General features: G+C 34.1%; 1 protein-coding gene across 3 annotated transcripts in view; it reads right to left on the reverse strand.

The window, feature by feature from the left end:
- The window catches only part of AFG2A (AFG2 AAA ATPase homolog A), a 291,836-nt gene that overhangs the window by 245,474 nt on the left and 26,871 nt on the right, over positions 1 to 19,491 (reverse strand). For all 3 annotated transcript variants that reach the window (XM_031691715.2, XM_072938051.1, XM_072938062.1), the window contains exon 10: positions 6,431 to 6,585. In XM_031691715.2, coding sequence (XP_031547575.1) covers positions 6,431 to 6,585 — 155 coding nt within the window. The remainder of the gene's footprint in view (positions 1 to 6,430; positions 6,586 to 19,491) is intronic.

Below are 19,491 nucleotides of genomic sequence, written 5' to 3' on the forward strand. Positions count from 1 at the left end.
GTAAGGGACAACCTAAAACTACATAAAATGAAGTTGGGAAAGTGGCAGGCAGTGAGGAGGAAGCTAAGATACATAAATGAATTACATAAACTTGATGCCAATAAACTTGTATATATTTGGTTAAGAATGTCATGTATCAGTGATGTTATGATGTATAAAAAATGACTTACTGCAAAGATAATATATAAGTATAAATATTAAAAACACTATTTTTCTTTGTTTACCTTAATAAAATGAGGATTTTTAATAGTAGGTCAAAGAAGCAACATATTCCACAAAAAATATAAAGAATTACTGTATACCCCTCCAGAGTAGGCAGTTCAGCACCATTATAGGCATCTGTATTTCAAAATTGTTAAAATTCACTGAAGAAATCAGTTGCTTTATAAAACATGAAAAATCTGAAGAAAGTTACATAAGGGTAATAACAGCTTATATTGGACATTGGTACAGAAGGAAGATAACCTTTTTCAAGTATTTCTCAAATATCCAGAATTGAGCATCAATTATTTTTTCCATGAAAATTATAGTTATTCACTTATTTATTCATCAAATATTGATTAGACATCTAGTATGTGCTAATCCTATGCTAAGCACTAAGGATAAAAACAAAAAGAACCTCTGCTCTTATGGAACTTAAAATGCATTAAAAAATCATTCAGCTATACCCTTTTATCTAAAAATTTAACATTTTTATAGGGAGAAGATATGTAACTGATAGTTTATTTCCATTCTCTTTTTAAAATCTCTTCATCTAAAACTTATCTGAGAAATAAGTATTACTATAAAAAAAATATTATTCCAAGAAATAAAGAAAATTTTGGTCAAGAAAATAAACTAGTGGAAAGTAAAAATTAGAGAAAAGGACTAAAGCGAAAATAAAATGAGATTTTGCTTAAGCTCTTGGTAATTTTACATTTTCATCACATGCTTATAAATTAGAAAAACCCTTCTGGGGAAAAAAAATTTGATGATACTTGTCACAAGATTTAAAAATCACATATTCCACTTCTAGGAATCATAAATGCAAAGATCTGGACAAAAATTAATTTATAATCATACAAGAGAAAAACAGAAAATACCCTATGTATTTGAGAATGGAAGAAGGATAAAACAATTATAGTTTATCCACATATAGTCTATTATGCTACTATTAACAAGATGTTTGCCAAAAATTTTAGAGTAAGACGTTTACCATATAACTTTTAGTGAAAAAAGCAGAGTATAAAACTATACATATCCTAAGTGTCACTATATGCCGATGACATGTTACTATATATAGAAAACCCTAAAAGGTCCACACAGAAACTACTAGAGCTGATCAAAGAATTCAGCAAGGTAGCAGGTTACAAGATTAACGTTCAAAAATCAGTTGCATTTCTTTACACTAACAATGAATCAACAGAAAAAGAAAGTAAAGAAACAATCCCCTTTAAAATAGCACCCAAAGTAATAAAATACCTAGGAATCAATCTAACCAAGGTGAAAGAATTATACACAGAAAACTATAAACCATTGATGAAGGAAATTAAAGAAGACTTTAAAAAATGGAAAGATATCCCATGCTCTTGGACTGGAAGAATCAATATCCTTAAAATGGTCACACTGCCCAAGGCAATCTACGGATTTAATGCAATCCCTATCAAATTACTCAGGACATACTTCACAGAACTAGAACAAATCATAATAAAATTTACATGGAACCATCAAAGACCTAGAATTGCCAAAGCATTACTGAAGAGAAAGAAAGACGCTGGAGGAATAACTCTCCCAGACTTCAGACAATACTATAGAGCTACAGTCATCAAGACAGCATGGTATTGGTACAAAAACAGACATATGGACCAATGGAACAGAATAGAGAGCCCAGAAATGAACCCACAAACTTTTGGTCAACTCATCTTCGACAAAGGAGGCAAGAGTATACAATGGAATAAAGACAGTCTCTTCAGCAAATGGTGTTGGGAAAACTGGACAGCAGCATGTAAAACAATGAAGCTAGAACACTCCCTTACACCATACACAAAAATAAACTCAAAATGGATCAAAGACTTAAACATAAGACAAGATACAATAAACCTACTAGAGGAAAATATAGGCAAAACATCATCTGACATACATCTCAAAAATGTTCTCCTAGAACAGTCTACTCAAGCAATAGAAATAAAAGCAAGAATAAACAAATGGGACCTAATGAAACTTACAAGCTTCTGCACAGCAAAGGAAACCATAAGAAAAACAAAAAGACAACCTATGGAATGGGAAAAAATTTTTGCAAATGAAACCAACAAAGGCTTGATCTCCAGAATATATAAGCAGTTTATACGACTTAATAAGAAAAAAATAACCCAATCCAAAAATGGGCAGAAGACCTAAACAAGCAATTCTCCAAGGAAGACATACAAATGATCAATAGGCACATGAAAAAATGCTCCATATTACTAATTATCAGAGAAATGCAAATCAAAACTATAGTGAGGTATCACCTCACACCAGTCACAATGGCCATCATTCAAAAGTCCACAAATGACAAATGCTGGAGAGGCTGTGGAGAAAAGGGAACCCTCCTACACTGCTGGTGGGAATGCAGTTTGGTGCAGCCATTGGGGAAAACAGTATGGAGATTCCTCAAAAGACTGGAATAGACTTACCAGATGACCCAGGAATCCCACTCCTGGGCATATATCCAGAAGGAACCCTACTTCAAAATGACACCTGCACACCACTGTTCATAGCAGCATTATTTACAATAGCCAAGACATGGAAACAGCCTAAATGTCCATCAACAGATGAGTGGATAAAGAAGAGGTGGTTTATTTATATGATAGAATACTACTCAGCCATAAAAAACTAACAACATAACGCCATTTGCAGCAACATGGATGCTCCTGGAGAATGTCTTTCTAAGTGAAGTAAGCCAGAAAGAGAAAGAAAAATACCATATGAGATCACTCATATGTGGAATCTAAAAAAACAAACAAAGCATAAATACAAAACAGAAATAGACTCATAGACACAGAATACAAACTTGTGGTTGCCAAGAGGGCGGAGGGTTGGAAGAGATAGACTGGGATTTCAAAATTGTAGAATAGATAAACAAGATTACACTGTATAGCACAGGGAAATATATACAAGATCTTATGGTAGCTCACAGAGAAAAAAATGTGACAATGAATACATATATGTTCATGTATAACTGAAAATTTGTGCTCTACACTGGAATTTGACACAACATTGTAAAATGAGTATAAATCAATAAAAAAGTTTAAAAAGAATTATATATACCCTAAGATTAATAATATTAAAATACCTACATGCACAAAAAAATTTATAAAATTCTAAAAAAGCTATTAGAACTATAAAAAAATATTAAAAGTTATCTCTGGTTAAAAAAACTGAAATTTCACAATGCTTATTAGCATATCCAAAGATTCTAAGAATTCTTAGAGTAAAGAAATACATCTGTCTTTCATCACCAATTAACTGTAAAATACATTTGACTTTTAATATATCATTTGGTATAACCACCAATTCAGAAAAGTCCAAAAAAAGGAAACATTACATTTAAGTAAGTGGCTAACACTTGCGGTCTCCTGAAATTAATAATGCGTTATATTATAATTGGCAACATTCCCATCTTAAGACATTTCTTTCAAACTTAAATTAGGCAAGTGTGATTTAGAAGGTTTAATTTCACACACCAAAACCTTCTCTCAAAAGATGTTGAATGCTCAATTTACTATTAAAAATGTTTGCAATTAACTAGCTACTTGGAACAGGTTTTCTATAGCAAAATAAATATCAAATCTTTTGCAGAAATAATTTGGAGATATTTTTGCAGATATAATGGCTAGAAGAGTGACATATAGGGGAATCTAATTACAGAAATGTTGACTTCTCAGGAAGATTTTTACAATCTGAAGTGAGCATGAAAAGCAATGTAAGAAAGTACTCTGACCAGGGCTAATCACTCTGGACCTTATGAGTAACATCACAGTGCACCATGGCCGCAGGCCAAATAATAAAGTGCCGAATGGAAAATGGCACAAGTCCATGAATTGTAAATACTGTATCAAAAGAAAATAAAGGAAAAAAAATCTTTCATTAAAGCAATTAAAAATGCAGTTGCAGTCCTGGTTTCTGTGATGAATAAATCAGCTCACGATTCCAAGAGTGATCAGCCATTGTTTAAACACATTCTCCACTGGTAGTAACTTTAAGTTTAAAAGCTTACTGTATGTTTCTTCAGTTCCTAACCTTTTAAAATAACTAAAAATGTTATTGGATGGTGTAGTTAGTTTATAGCCCTATCCCCCAAAATTTTCACATGTAACATTTGATGATTAGGCATCTACCTGACCCATTAAATTATGTAATGGCACCAAATGAAGTACACATAAATCCTGCAAAAAAAGTATTCATACCAGTCAATGTGCCCAAACTTAAGACCATAAATTCCACAGACATGAAAAGTTTCTACTAACCCAACATCAATCATTCTCTATTCTAACTCCGTTTGTCAAATTATTCGTACGAAATTATCGTGTTCTGCTACAGAGCTTCTAAAAAACCCCAAAGTCAAGCTTTTAGTAGTAAGTTAGAAAATGTTTCAAAAAGGATTCAACATCACATTAAGCAGCCTAAACCAGCAGCTAGTCCTTGGAGATGTTACTATTTCCAGCGTATTGTTTCTCAGCCTACATTCACAAAAGAAATGTGTTTTACAAGAAGCTAACAAGCGTCTGCTTCACTTAGCTTTTGCTAATTACTCCCAAATTTAGCTGCTCACGACAACAGACATTTATTATCTCTGACAATTCCGAGGGTTAACTAGGTGGTTTCTTCTGATCTAAGGCAAACTTCGACTGGGATGGGGTGGTCTAGCATGGCATCCCATGTCTGACAATTTGTGATGAATCTCAACTAGGCAGGCTCATCTCTGCTCCACACAGTCTCTCATCTTAAGGAAGTTAGTACAGATTTCTTAACAAAGCAAGGTCAAAGATCAACAAGAGAAGGCAAGCACTAAGCACTTTCAAGCCTGCTTGCATCATGACTACCAATGCCCTATTGGCCAAAGCAAGTTACATGGCCAAGTGCAGATTCAAGGGTGGAATACTTGACTCTGAGTCTTTTATATGGGGAGCTACAACGTTGCAGTGCAAAGCGACAAACACAGTGATAGGAAGAATCCGTGGTCATTTTTTGCAGTCTACCACACTGCAAAATACAGAAACTCTCTGCTCTATGGTGAAATAAATTTAAATAACAGCTCTCTTTTGATACTTCATAATATCTATTAGCATATTATATATAGTGCAGGACACACTGCCAATGCTTGTTTCAATGTTTATTTTCTAAATACATAAATACATTCAAAGGCCTATTTTTGTTCCTGAATATCAGGCCTACGTGGGTCATAAGTGATATAATAGATAGTCCATGCATTAAAAAGTAGCTTTTGTTGCCCCTGTCGTGATTTGACTGAGAACTTTGCAAAGACAGTCAATGATGTAGTGTACGTAAAAGAACCCCAGGAAATACCAGGCATCATTAGTAGAAAATATCATAACTAGAAGACTTTTTTGTTCTAAAATTAGTCTTGTTGACATTTTCTTATAAAACTAAACATGGAATTAGTATTAAATCTAGTAACTGCACCCATAGGCATTTGTTCCAAAAGAGGAAAAACTTATACTCACATCATACCTGTACATAAATGTTCACAGCAGCTTTATTCATATTAGCCCCAAACTGAAACAGCCCAGATGTCCTCCAACATGTGAATACATACCATGGAGTATTACTCAGCAACAGAAAAGAACAAACTATTAATGCATAATGATTTGAATGACTCTCCAGGGAATTACACTAAATTAACAACAACAACAAACTAATCCCAATTAGTTGCATACTGTATAATTCCATTTATATAACATTTCTGAAATGACAGAATTTAAGAAATGAGACAGGAACAAGGTGGGTATAGTTAAGAGCAAAGCAAGAGATCACTGTGCTGATGGAACTCCTCTGTATCTTGATACTGATGATGGATACACAAGACTTTACTTGTAATAAAACTGCACAGAACTAAATACAGACACACACACATACATATACACACAGATGAGTACAAGTAATACTGGGAAAATCTGAATAAGATTGGTGATTCTACCAGAATGAATATCCTGCTTGTGATATTGTACAAGAGTTTTGCAAAATGTTACCTTTGTGGGAAATTGGGTAAAGGACACACAGGATCTCCCTAAAGTACTTCTTACAACTGTACTGAATCTATAATTATCTCCATAAAAATTTCAATTAAAAATTTTTTTCTTAAGTTTAGCTTAGGAAGGTAGTTTCCCTGGACTTTCAGTAGTAGAACGACACTCAGAAAATAGATGGCTAGTATGAGGGTACAAATACTTACATTTGGGACATCAATTGCTACCTCCCTCATGGCACTGGGCCTGATGTCATTCATCCCCTGCAAAAAATCTTTCAGAGTAACCTTCACCAATCCAGCCACCTTGCTGTCAGGGAGGTTAGGCTGTTTCCTCAAGACTCTCCGCAAGGCATAGAGACCTACAAAAAGAAAAGTAAAACAAGCTTTATCTTCTACCTCACAAATACAGACTGAAACATACTGATAAAAATAATAACAAAAAGCCCAAACCTAATTCATGTTGTAGCATTTAAAATTTTGTGTGCTTGTGTGTGTAGGTGTGGGGGTTTGTGTGGATAGCAGTAAGAAGGTAGAGAGGTAGATGAAAATAATATAGGGGATGAAGGCAAAAATCCAAATGCTTAGTTTTGACGGTGAAAATATGACAAACTGATGTGAAACATGGAAAGACAGGTATTTACAAATGTGAAATAAAACTTATAAAAGAACATCCACAAAAAAGACCGTAACACTTTATCAAAATAATTTAGGGAATTTCTCTGAAAAGAGCAAAATATTAAAATAAGAACATTTCTTTTGCCTCATACCTTTTGTTAACAAACCAAAGTTAAATTTTGTAAGGTAATGGCAGAACATCTTGAAGGAAATACTTAGCTTGCAGTTGGAAATGTGGTTTTGGAACTCAAGAGAGAATCAAACTTCAGAGTTACGCACATACACACAAGAGCTTACATTATAGACATTGAAGAGACCTGTACAAGGGAGGCTAGGGAGGGATGAGGGATGGAAGAATGAAGGCTGAAGACTCAATCTTAGGAAACCCTATTATCTGAGGAGCTTAAGAATAAACAATGGTTTAAAAAAAGAGAGAATTAATAGGCAGAGATGGAGAAGTAGAATCAGAACAGGAAAATACAAAGACAAAAAGATGGCCAATCAAGTCAAATTTAGAAAGATCCAAACAAATGAAAAGAGGTAACGCTGATCTAGGAAGTTAAAGATACTAGGTTCTTTGTCTTTGCGATTTGCTTGGAGTTTAAACACTGACAGGAGTGAATGTCCAACCCACTCCATCCACACCTAAGTTACCAGATTTGGAGCCTATTGATCTGTGACAAAGACCTCCAGTCTAGAGGGCAGCAAACTCCCTATGTGCTCTTTGCCTTAGGGTCTTTTTCAATGAAGTGCTATACTTGTGTTCTAGTGCACAATGAAGTTCCATTTGAAGAATTTTAGCCTCAGAGACTTCTTAGAAATCCAGCCTGAATATGTGAACTTGCCCTGGGACAACAGCTAGTTCCATCACTTTTAACATCTTTTGTCTAAAATGTTATGCCCCAATGAATTTTTACTAAATGAAAATGATAACATAATTGCCATTTTACTTGCTTTCATTTGTTTGAACTTTGAAACAGAAGCACTGATGCAAGGAATGCAGGCATAAATTCCCCCAAACACAGAGGGTTGCATATCTTTGACTACAAAGAAAAAACAGTGAATAGTAGAACGATACTCAGAAAATAGATCCATAGTGATCTTTCCCAAGGAAAACTATCAGTGTAAGTCTGATATTCACAGAGGTCTTTGAGATAGCATGCTAACTGGAAAAAAAGCTACCAAAGAGGAAGTTGAGGATATGTGTAAAAACATCACTATTTTCTTGGGAAATTTTCTTAGGCTTTTCTCTACAATCTAAAATCTTTATAAGTCACTTATATAAGTCTATGTTACAAATGCCCATTTGGTTTTTTGCCTTCCAAAAATGTTGAAAGATAATTCTTCAGGTCATTCATGTTTCTGCTTATCTTTCCAGCACAAGCACTGACTCTGTTACAAACCATCTTTTCAAGGATGTTTGTACACAGGAAGATAGAGGAAGATAGAGTGTCTCCTGCCAAAGCAAAGGGCAAACATGCTTACTGCCCATTACAGCATACCCTCCCTATGCTGAGAGTTCTCCCCCTGTAATGCTGTGAATACTGAGACTCTGAGAGTGGAGCAAATGCTGCTGCTCTGGCTATTTCTGTTGCTAAAGTAATAGTCTGTCCTTTAACTCTGACCCAGGAATACTGCATCTTCTGCAAGCACTTGTGAAACTTGATAGCTTACAAGTTGGGTAAAAATCTCAAGCCCTTCACAGCTCTTGACATGAAAATAAAGATTTTAAATTAGACTGTTTCACTGCCCAACACACCTTTTAGTTAATTAGTACCAGAGTATAAAAAACTAAATAAATAAAGTTTCAGAAATAAGGCACTGTGACTTAAACAGTACCTTGGTGGCCTGAAAGAATTTAAACAGTTCTCAAAAACTCTTTACATAAATGGAAGTAATCAAAAGACCAAAGGAACTACTTCATGTTTCAAATCTGGCAATTTTGTCAATATTTCTAAGTTTGACCAGATAGCTTACTCTTATTGGTACCTATATACTAAAAACTCAAACAAAGGAAGTGGTGTAATAATTTTCCCACCATATTTACGTCATGAGGCATAAAATTTGGCAATAAAGGAGACCAATTATTTTCATTTGAGAAAGGGGTTTGGAAAGGGCAGGCAATATATGGTTTTAAAAAGTATACATAATACTATAATATAAACGTATATTTATAAAACAGCAAAACCTCTACAAGTTCAAATACAAACTACTGAACTTAAAGCTGGGCAAAAACTCCACATCTATGAGGACAGCAAGAAAACAGCAGTAATTCCCAGAGGAGACAGAAAAGGAAAAAGAATTAAGAAGCCTAGAGTTTTCAAAAGCTAAGAAATACTGGGGGGGGGGGGGTGTAGCAAGGATGGCAGAGTAGGAACACCCTGAGCTCACCTCCTCCTCCAAGCATACCAAAATTACAACTATTTGCAAAGCAACTATCTATGAGAACAATTTGAAAATTAGCAGAAAAGATTTCCACAACTCAAGATATTAAAAGGGAATTATGAAACTATGAGACAGTAGGAGGGACAGAGATGCAACATGGTCAAGACCCATACACCTACGTGGGTGACCTACAAATGGGAGGATAATCACAACTGCAGAAAATCTTCCCAAGGAGTGAGGGGTCCAAGCCCCACGTCAGGCTCCGCAGCCTGGGGATCTTGCACCGACCGGGAAGATAAGACCCCAGCTTTGAAGGCCAGTAGCGCTTGTAAACAGGAGAGCCAGAGGGCTGTTGGAAACACACGCTCCACTCTTAAAGGGCTCCTGCAACATCTCATATGCTATGGGTCCAGCACAGAGGCAGTAATTTGAAAGGAGCCTGAGTCAGACTCACCTCTAATCTTGGAGAACCTGCTTGAAATGCAGGAGGCCAATGGAACTCCCACTGGGGACATAGATGCTGGCAGCAGTCATTTTTGAGAGCTCATTCTAGCATGAGGACAGTGGTGCTGGTAAGCGCCTCTTTGGCATCCCACCTCTAGCATTTTAGTGCCAGGGCCTTTCCTGCCCATGAGCTGGTCAGCACCAGTCCCGGGACACTCTATGCTACATAGCTAGCCAGCCTAGGATCAACCACAGCCATCACCAGGCCAATAGCCACTCATGAGGCAGGGCCTGACAGCCAACTGGGTTGGCGACAGCCCTGTCTACCAGTGCACCAATAGCAGTCAGTCTCCCAAAACAGATGTGTCCCATGCAGCCTACACAGCAGGCATGCCCTAGAACATACAGCTCTAGTGACCAGAGGGGAGTGTGCTACCAGGCACCAAAGAACATCTCCTACATGAGGCCTCTTCTCCAAAACTGGCAAACATAACCAACCTACTTAATACACAGAAAAAAAGAGCAAATTTGGGAAAATGAGGAGACAGAGGAGTATGCTGCAAATAAAGGAACGAAATACCAGGAGAAGAAATAAACCAAGGGGAGAAAGAAATCTACCCGATAAAGAGGTCAAGGTAATAATCACAAAGATGCTCAATAAACTCAGGAATAGAATGGATGAACAGAGAAAAAATTTTAACAAAGAGAAAATACACTGAAGAACCAAACAGAACTAAAAAATGAAATAACTAGTAATATCCAAAATATACAAATAGCTCACACAAGTTAATACTGAAAAAAACAAACAAGCAGATTAAAAAATGGGCAGCAGATTTGAATATATATTTTTCCAAAGAAGACATAAAGACGGCCAACAGACACATGAAAAGGTGCTCAACATCACTAACTATTAGAGAAATGCAAATCAAAACCACAATGAGGTGTTACCTCACATTTGTCAGAATAGCTATCATCTAAAAGTCTATAAATAACAAATGTTGGTCAGGGTGTGGAGAAAAGAGAACCCTCATACTCTGCTGGTGGGGATGTAAATTTGTGCAGCCAGTGGAAAACAGTATGCAGGTTCCTTAAAACACTAAAAACAGAACTTTCATATGATCCAGCAATTCCACTCCTGAGTATATACCCAGGAAAAAATGAAAACACTAATTCAAAAGGATACATACCCTCTCATGTTCACAGCAGCACTATTTATGACAGCTAAGACATGGAAACAATTCAAGTGCCCATCAAGAGAAGACTGGATTAAGAAGACATGGGATGTGTGTATACACATACACACACAATGGAATATACTTAACTATAAAAAAGAACGAAACACTGCCATCTGCAGCAACATGGATGTACCTAGAAAATATTATGCTTGGTGAAGCAAATCAGACAGAGAAAGACACATACTATATATACTTATATGTAGAAACTAAAAAATAATACAAATGAATGTATATACAAAACAGAAAGAGATTCAGGCATAGAAAACAAACTTGTGATTACTAAAGGGGATAGGGAGGTAGGGTGGGACAAACCAGGGGTATGGGATTAACAGATACAAACTTCTATATATAAAACAGATGAGCAACAGTGATTTACTATATAGCACAAGGAATTACACCCATTATCCTGCAATAACCTATAACAGGATATAACCTGCAAAAAACACTGAATCACTATGCTATACACCTGAAATTAACATAATATTGTAAATAACTATACTTCAACTAAAAAAAAAAAGAATACAATAAGTAAAAGATTTGTGAGAAGGAATCAACAGTAGATTGCTACACCATACTAAAAAATTGATCAGCAAACTGGAAGACAGAGTAGCGAAATCACTCAAGCTGAACAGAAATAAAGTAAAAAGAATTGAATAAAGGTAGTTTTACAAGACCTATGAGACAACAACAGGCATACTAATATTCACATGACAGGGGTCTCAAAAGAAGAGAGAAAGAAGCAGAGAACTTATTTCAATAAATAATAGCTAAAAACTTCACTAACCTAGGAAAGGAAAGAGACATCCACGTCAAGGAAGCACAAAGAGTCCCAAACAAGATAAACCCAAAGAGGACCACACCAAGACACATTATAATGGAAAAGGCAAAATTAAAGAATCTTAAAAGCAGCAAGAAAATAGCAACTAGTTATGAACAATGGAAGTTCCATAAAATTATAGGCTGACTTTTCAGTAGAAAATTTGCAGGCCAGAAAAGGGAGTGGCATGATATATTCAAAGAGATGAAAGGGAACATACACCCAAGAATACTCTACTCAAGAAGGCTATCATTCAGATATGAAGAAAGATAAAGAAGTTTACAGATAAGCAAAAGCTAAGAGTTCAGCATCACTAAACTGGCTTTACAGGAAAGGTTAAAAGAATTTCTCTAAGCAAAAAGACCTCAGTTAGAAACATAAAAATTATGAAAGGAAAAATCTCAACAGTAAAGACAAATAAAAAGTAAAGGGAATAGATGAATCACTAATAATGCTAGTAGGAAAGGTAAAAGACAAAAGTATTAAAATCATCTACAACCACAATAAGTAGTTAAGGGATACACAAAACAAAAATAGGTAAAATACGATGTCAAAAACATTAAATGTGGGGATGTGAGCAAAAATGTATGGTTTTTAGAACATATAAGAAATACACAAGAAAATCATAAGAGATCATCAACTTAAAGTAATCACATATATAAATAAGTTGCCATATATAAACCTCATGATAACTACAAATCAAAAAACTGTAATAGATACACACCAAAAAGCAAATGAAAAGAAAAAGGAATTCAAGCATAACACTAAAGATACTCATCAAATCTCCAGGAAAGAGAGCAAAAAGACCTATAAACAAACAAACAAACAAAAAAACCCAGAAAGCAATAAATAAAACACCAATAAGTGTATACCTATCAATAATTACTTCAAATTTAAAAGGACTAAATATAAATATGCCAATTAAAAAACACAGAGTGGCTAAATGAATAATACTGAAAAAAAAAACAAAAAACAAAAAACAAAACCCTACATAGCCTGCCTACAAGAGACTCACTTCAGATCTAAGACACACAGACTGAAAGTGAGTAGATGGAAAAAAATATTTCATATAACTGGAAATGAAAAGAAAGCTGAGGTAGCACTGCTTAGACAAAAAAAGACTTTAAAATAAAAACTGCAAAAAAAAAGAAAAGGGGAGATATTACATAATGATAAAAGGATCACTCCAACAAAAAGATGTCTAATAATTGTAAATGTATATGCATCCAATATATGAGAACCTAAATACATAAAGTAAATATTAGCAAGCATAAATAAAGAAATTGATAGTAACACAGTAACAGCATGGGATTTTAACAGCCACTTATATCAAACGGACAGATCATCTAAACAGAAAATCAGTAAGGAAACACTTCCTTAAATGAAACACTAAAGCAGCTGGACTTGTGTGTGTAAATACATATATACATACACAGTATTTCATTCCCAAACTGCAGAATACACATTCTTTTCAAGTACACACGGAACATTCCCAGAACAGATAACATGCTAGGTCACAAAACAAGTTTCAATAAATTTAAGGTTGAAATCATACTCTAGCATCTTTTCCTACCCCAATGCTATGAGGCTAGAAATTAACTACAAGAAAAAAATGGAAGAAAAAAAAAAACAAAAAAAAAAAACCACAGTGGCTAAATAATATGCAACTAAAAGGGTCACGGAAGAAATTGAAAATGAAGTTAAAAAAAAAAACCCTGAAGATAAATGACAATAAAAATAAAGTGATCAAAAATCTATGGGACACAGCAGAACAGGTAAGGAGGGAAGTTTACAGCAACATGAGCCTACCTCAGGAAAGAAAAAAAATCTCAAATAAATAAGCTAAACTTACACCTAAAAGAACTAGAAAAAGGATGAATAAAACTCAAATAAAACCCAAAGAAATCACAAGATCAGAGCAGAAATAAATGAAATAACAACTGAAAAAAAAAAACCAGGAAAGATCAATAAAACGAAGAGCTTCTTCTCTGAAAAGATAAACAAAATTGACAAAGCTTTACCCAGACTCATCAGGAAAAAAAGACAGAGGGCCAAAATAGATAAAATCAGAAACAAAAGAGAAGCTACAACCAACACTAAGAACTACAAAGATTCATTAGAGATTATAAGAGATTATATCTCAATAAAAAAAGGAACAACCTAGAAGAAATGGATAAATTCCTAGAAACATACAATTTCCCAAGACTGATTAAGAAAGAAACAGAAAATCTGAACAGACTGGTAATTAATCATTTAGTACTAAAACTGAATCAGTAATCAAAAAACTCCCAAAAATCAAAAGTCTGGGACAAGATGGCTTCACAGGGGAAATCTATAAAACATTTAAAGAAGAGTTAACACTTATACTTCTCAAACTATTCCAAACAACTGAAAAGGAAGGAACACTTCCAAACTCACTCTACAAGGCCAACATTACCCTGGTACCAAAAGCAAACAAAGACATTATAAAAAAAGAAAATTTTAAGACAATATCCCTGATGAACATAGAAGCAAAAGTCCTCAACAAAATACTACCAAATTGACTCCAACGATACATTAAAAGAATCATACACCATGATCAAGTTGGATTTATCCCAGGGATGCAAGGAATTTTCAGTATCTGCAAATCAATCAATGTGATACACCACATTAAGAAACTGAAGAATAAAAACCATGATCATCTCAATAGATGCAGAAAAAGTTTTGGACAAAACTCAATATCCACATATGATAAAAACTCTCAACAAGATGGGTAGAGAGGGAACATACCTCAACATAATAAAGGCCATGTATGATAAACCTACAGCCAACATCATTCTTAATGGTGAAAAGTTGAAAGCATTTACTCTAAGAACAGGAACAGGACAAAGATGCCCACTCTCACGACTTTTATTCAACATAATATTGGAAGTTTTAGCCACAGTAATCAGACAAGAAAAAGAAAGAAACAGAATCAAAATTGGAAAGGAAGAAGTAAAACTGTCACTGTGCATGGCGTGACACTCTATATACAAAATCCTAAAGGTGCTACCAAACACTAATAGAACTAGTAAATGAATTCAGTAAAGTTGGAAAATATGAAATTAATAAACAGATATCTGTTGTGTTTCTATACACTAGTAACAAATTATCAGAATGAGAAATTAAGAAAACACTTCCATTTACAATTGCATCAAAAAGAATAAAATACCTAGGAATACACCTAATCAGGAAGTAAAAGACATTGATGAAAAAACTGAAGATAACACAAACAAATGGGAAGCTATACTATTCCATGTTCATGGATTGGAAGAATTAATAGTGTTAAAGTGAAAAGGCTAACAGAGTTAAATCTCTAGCAAGACAATCACAGATATGTGAGAAAAGATACGTATTACCAGTATCAGGAGTATAAAAGGAGACATCATTACAGAACCTACAGACCATTGCAAGGATAATATGAGGATACTAAGAATAACCTTAGCCCAAATAATTCAAAATTTAGCTGAAATAAACAAACTTGGAGGGGAAAAAAAAAGGCTTACCAAAACTAACACATAAACAAAAAAAGCATGTAATTAAATATTCCAATAGCTATTAAATAAATTAATTCTGTAATTAAAATCTTTCCCACAAAGAAAATTTCAGGCATAGATAGCTTCACTGGTAAATGTTACAAAGTATTTAAGGATGAATATAACACTAAGCTTACAAAAACTCTTGCAGAGAAAAAAGAGGCCAGAATAATTCCCAACTTGATTCATGAGGCCAGAAATAACCCTGTTCCTCAAATCCTAAAACGACATTACAAGAAAAGAAAATTATAGTCTGATCTCTCTCATGAACGTAACTGCAAATATCCTAAACAACAGCAAAAATACCAATATATAAAGGGTTATACATCATGAAAAGATGGCTATGTTCCAGGAATGTAAAGTTGGTTTAACATCTGAAAAATCAATCATCATCATTCTCCACATTAATAGAATAAAGAAGAGGAATAATATGATTATCCTATAGACATAGAAAAGGAACGTCATAAAAATTATCATTAATTATAAAATCAAACTAGGAATAAATGGAAATTTCATTACTCTATCATATTAGCTACAAGAAAAGAGAGCAAATATAACTCTAAGTAGTAAAATATTAGAAATTTTCTGCCTAGGATCAAGAATGAGGTAAGTATAATTACTGTTATCGCTTCTATTAAATCTATGTTAAAGATTTAATCACTGCAGTAAGGCAAGAAAAAGAAATAATAAGTGCAGGGGTTAAAAGGAATGAAATGAAATTTTCATTATTGCAGACTGCATACACCGAAAACTGTAACATGGGTTCATACATAAAAAACTTCAATCTATACACACGCTATTAAAATTGGTAAGTGAATTTAGCAAGGTAGTCATAAAGCCAGTACACAAAAGTTTATTTTTCCTAGATACAAACAAAAACAATCATGAAGTGAAATTTTAAAAGATTCCATTTATAACTGCATTCAAAAGAACTTAAATACCTTAGAATAAATCTACTGAACATTATATAAGACTTCTTCACATAAAACTATAAAACTTTGAGAGAAATTAAAGATCTAAAATAAATGAAGGGATCTACCATGTTCATAAATTGCAAATGTTAACTTTCTTATTCTCTCCAAATTGATCAAGAGATTTAATAATTCCAACCTAAATCCATTTTCGGGGGAGGGAGCAAGCTGATTTTTAATGTTCTAAGCAAATGCAAAGGGCCAAGAGTAGTTAAGAAAAACTTGATGAAGAAGAAAAAAGAAGGTGCACTTACATACCAGAAGTTAAGTCTTTTAATAAGGCTGAAGTGATTAAAGACATTTCAATAGTATGTTGGCACAAGGACAAAGAGATCAGTGAAATAGAACCGGATATTAAACCCAAACACTTTGATTTAAGACAAAGTAACACTGCAGAGCAAGAATGGTCATTTCACCAGCTAGTGCTGGTACAATTATCTACATGGAAAAAAGTAAATTAATTATACATGGTAATATAAAAGGAGAGCTCATAAAGCATTTTCAGAATCAAAGAAGATAATGTAAAATAAAATATTCATAACAGTGGAATTGACAGACTTCTTAAACAGGATACAGAAACCACTTTCCACAAAGAAAAACAATGATAAACTGGATTCATTGTATTTATATATATTATAATAAATATCTGTAGTTACTTCTATTCCTCAAAAAAGACTATGAAGAGTTATTATTCTTTTAAAGCAACACAGTAGAAAAATTGAATAGATATTGAACAGGTATGTCACAAAGGAAGATATCCAAATGGACAATACATATATAAAAAGGTACTCAACTCAGCCATCAGAGAAAACCACAGTGAAATACTGTTAAAAACCCACCAAATGTTGACAAGATTGAGGAGAAACTGAAATTTCCACACATTACTGGTGGAAGAGTTAACTGACACAATCATTACAGAAAACTTTTGGCAGTATTTACTAACAAGGACATACACATATGCTACAACCCAATAATTTCACTCCCAGATATAAAGCAAACAGAAATATGTACTTTTATGCACCATGGCCAAACTAATCTATGGTGTTAGAAGCCATAAGAGTAGCTGCCTTTTAGGCTGAGGTGTGGAGTCGTGGCCAGGAGAGAATCTGATGGAGGTTCCAGGGCACTAGAAATGCTTTATATCCTGATCTGAGCGGTGGTTACATGAGTGTACTCATTCTGGAAAATTCATGGATCTTAATAGTTTTACACCTGTCTACACGTTATATTTCAGAAAGAAGTTTATTAAAAAATAGAATACAAAAAAAGTGAAGTAAAAGGGAAAAAACTATAAACAAAGCCACTATAAACAAAGGAGAACAAAACTAGAGGAGAAACAAAAGCATTCCTTATGTGAATTAATCCGACAGTATTTTTAAAGAACAGTTCTTAGTGAGAGAATCACTATTCCATACCTGTATTACTTACTTGCCAATTCAATACAATTCATATTAAAGCAAAGTAAATATTAAAATATTGTTTCATGAATCACTGAGAAGATACATTCATTGACTACAAGCTACTCTTTCACAGGTACTCTTCAATTCTATTCATTCATTCAAAATACTCACTGAGAACCTCTTAGGCATAATTTATTCAACAACGTCTTGAGCTCTTACATGTTAGAGTACACAAGAACAAGAAGGCAGATAAACCTCTCATAGTGCTAACAGTCTAACAGAGAAGACTCATAACAATGAGTAATTATTATAAACTATGCCAAGTATTATGACATGGAAAGAACAAAGTGGCACAAACACACAAGTCAGGGACATCTAACTCAGTTTAGTAGGATTAGTGACAGTTTAGAGTTACATAACCTTCACAGAAATCATTTAGTATATTCCTTTATTTCACAAATTAAGAGAGACTAAAATGTGTGTCTAAGCTCAAGCAGTTAGATTTGAAGAGTGAGTTGATATTAAACTGCTAACATGGGAACTGAAGCCAAAGAGGCAGTGGAGTATTTGCGACAGAGGGAAGACCACACATAAAGGTCTAGGGACAAGAATGAACGTAATACTTCATTTTAGAGACTATGAAGCCCTGGAGGACAATAAAAGACAAAAATCTCTGTCCTTGAAGAGTTCACTTTTAGAAAAATGAAAGAACATGCTTTAAATAAATCTAAGTCCAACTCTATTCATTTGTTTGTAGATATATGGAGAAGATGAAGTATGGCAGGTTGTCAGAAAGTGAAGAAGAAAATAGGGATGACTACAGATTTGTAAAAGCCTATAAACGTAAAAGGGATCCTGGAAATCCCTGCCATAGACCAAAGACCTGCAGAATCTTTTCCAATATGAGGTTCCATGATTCTAGACTTATACAGAGGTACACTGTGTTATACAAATGCTATTCTTGAAAATAATATACAGAATTTATATGAATTAAATGTGAAATGTGTATCAGAGTTCAAAAAAATTAAAGATCTCTGGAGCTACCATATTAATGCAACGAATCCTCCATGATCCTCTACCTGCCACTAGCTTAGGTGTTCCTTTATATAAAACCTACCTCCTCTTGCCATCAGTTACCTCATTTATTAATTGGAAAGATTTAAATATGTTTGCTCTAAATTATTTTTTCAGCTTTAAAATTCTATGATGCTAACCTTAAATTATTAGACATCAGCATTCCTAATGAAGCCACACTAGAATCCATGCCAAGAAACCAAATTTTTAAAAATACGTGTATTTTTATAAACCAGAAGTAAGCAATTAATTAGAGGAGGAAATGGAGACATGTACATCATCAAGGAATATAGCTCAGGGCAAACAATCTATGGCATTTCCTTTCCTTACTAAATTTAAGATTTAAAGTTAATTTTTAAAATGTAAGCAAAAACAGAAGCAATGCTTCAATGTTCTTAAGAAACACAACTCTGAAATAAAAAACAGGTGCAGCTAATTAAATGTGTCATTTTGTTTTCATTACTTTATGTTCTAATGCTCTCAAAAGTTTTGAGATGGAAAACAAGACACAGTGAAGAGAAAAGGCAAAATGCCCCAGGCAAGCCTAATCCAACACATTCTTTCCAGTATATGACATGTTCTCCTCAAGCCACACATCACTATCCAGATATAATCAGTTCTGGACAAGAGCAATTACTCTGAATTCATGCTCTTCCCAACCATCTGCTCCAGATTCAGACATCTTGCCCCACACATATGGAAGCTTACAATTTCATACTCAATGCCTACTAAACTATGTTATTTTTTGAGACTGCAATTAAGTTCCATTA

The sequence above is a fragment of the Vicugna pacos genome, chromosome 2, assembly GCF_048564905.1.
Source record: "Vicugna pacos chromosome 2, VicPac4, whole genome shotgun sequence".
Lineage (NCBI taxonomy): Eukaryota > Metazoa > Chordata > Mammalia > Artiodactyla > Camelidae > Vicugna > Vicugna pacos.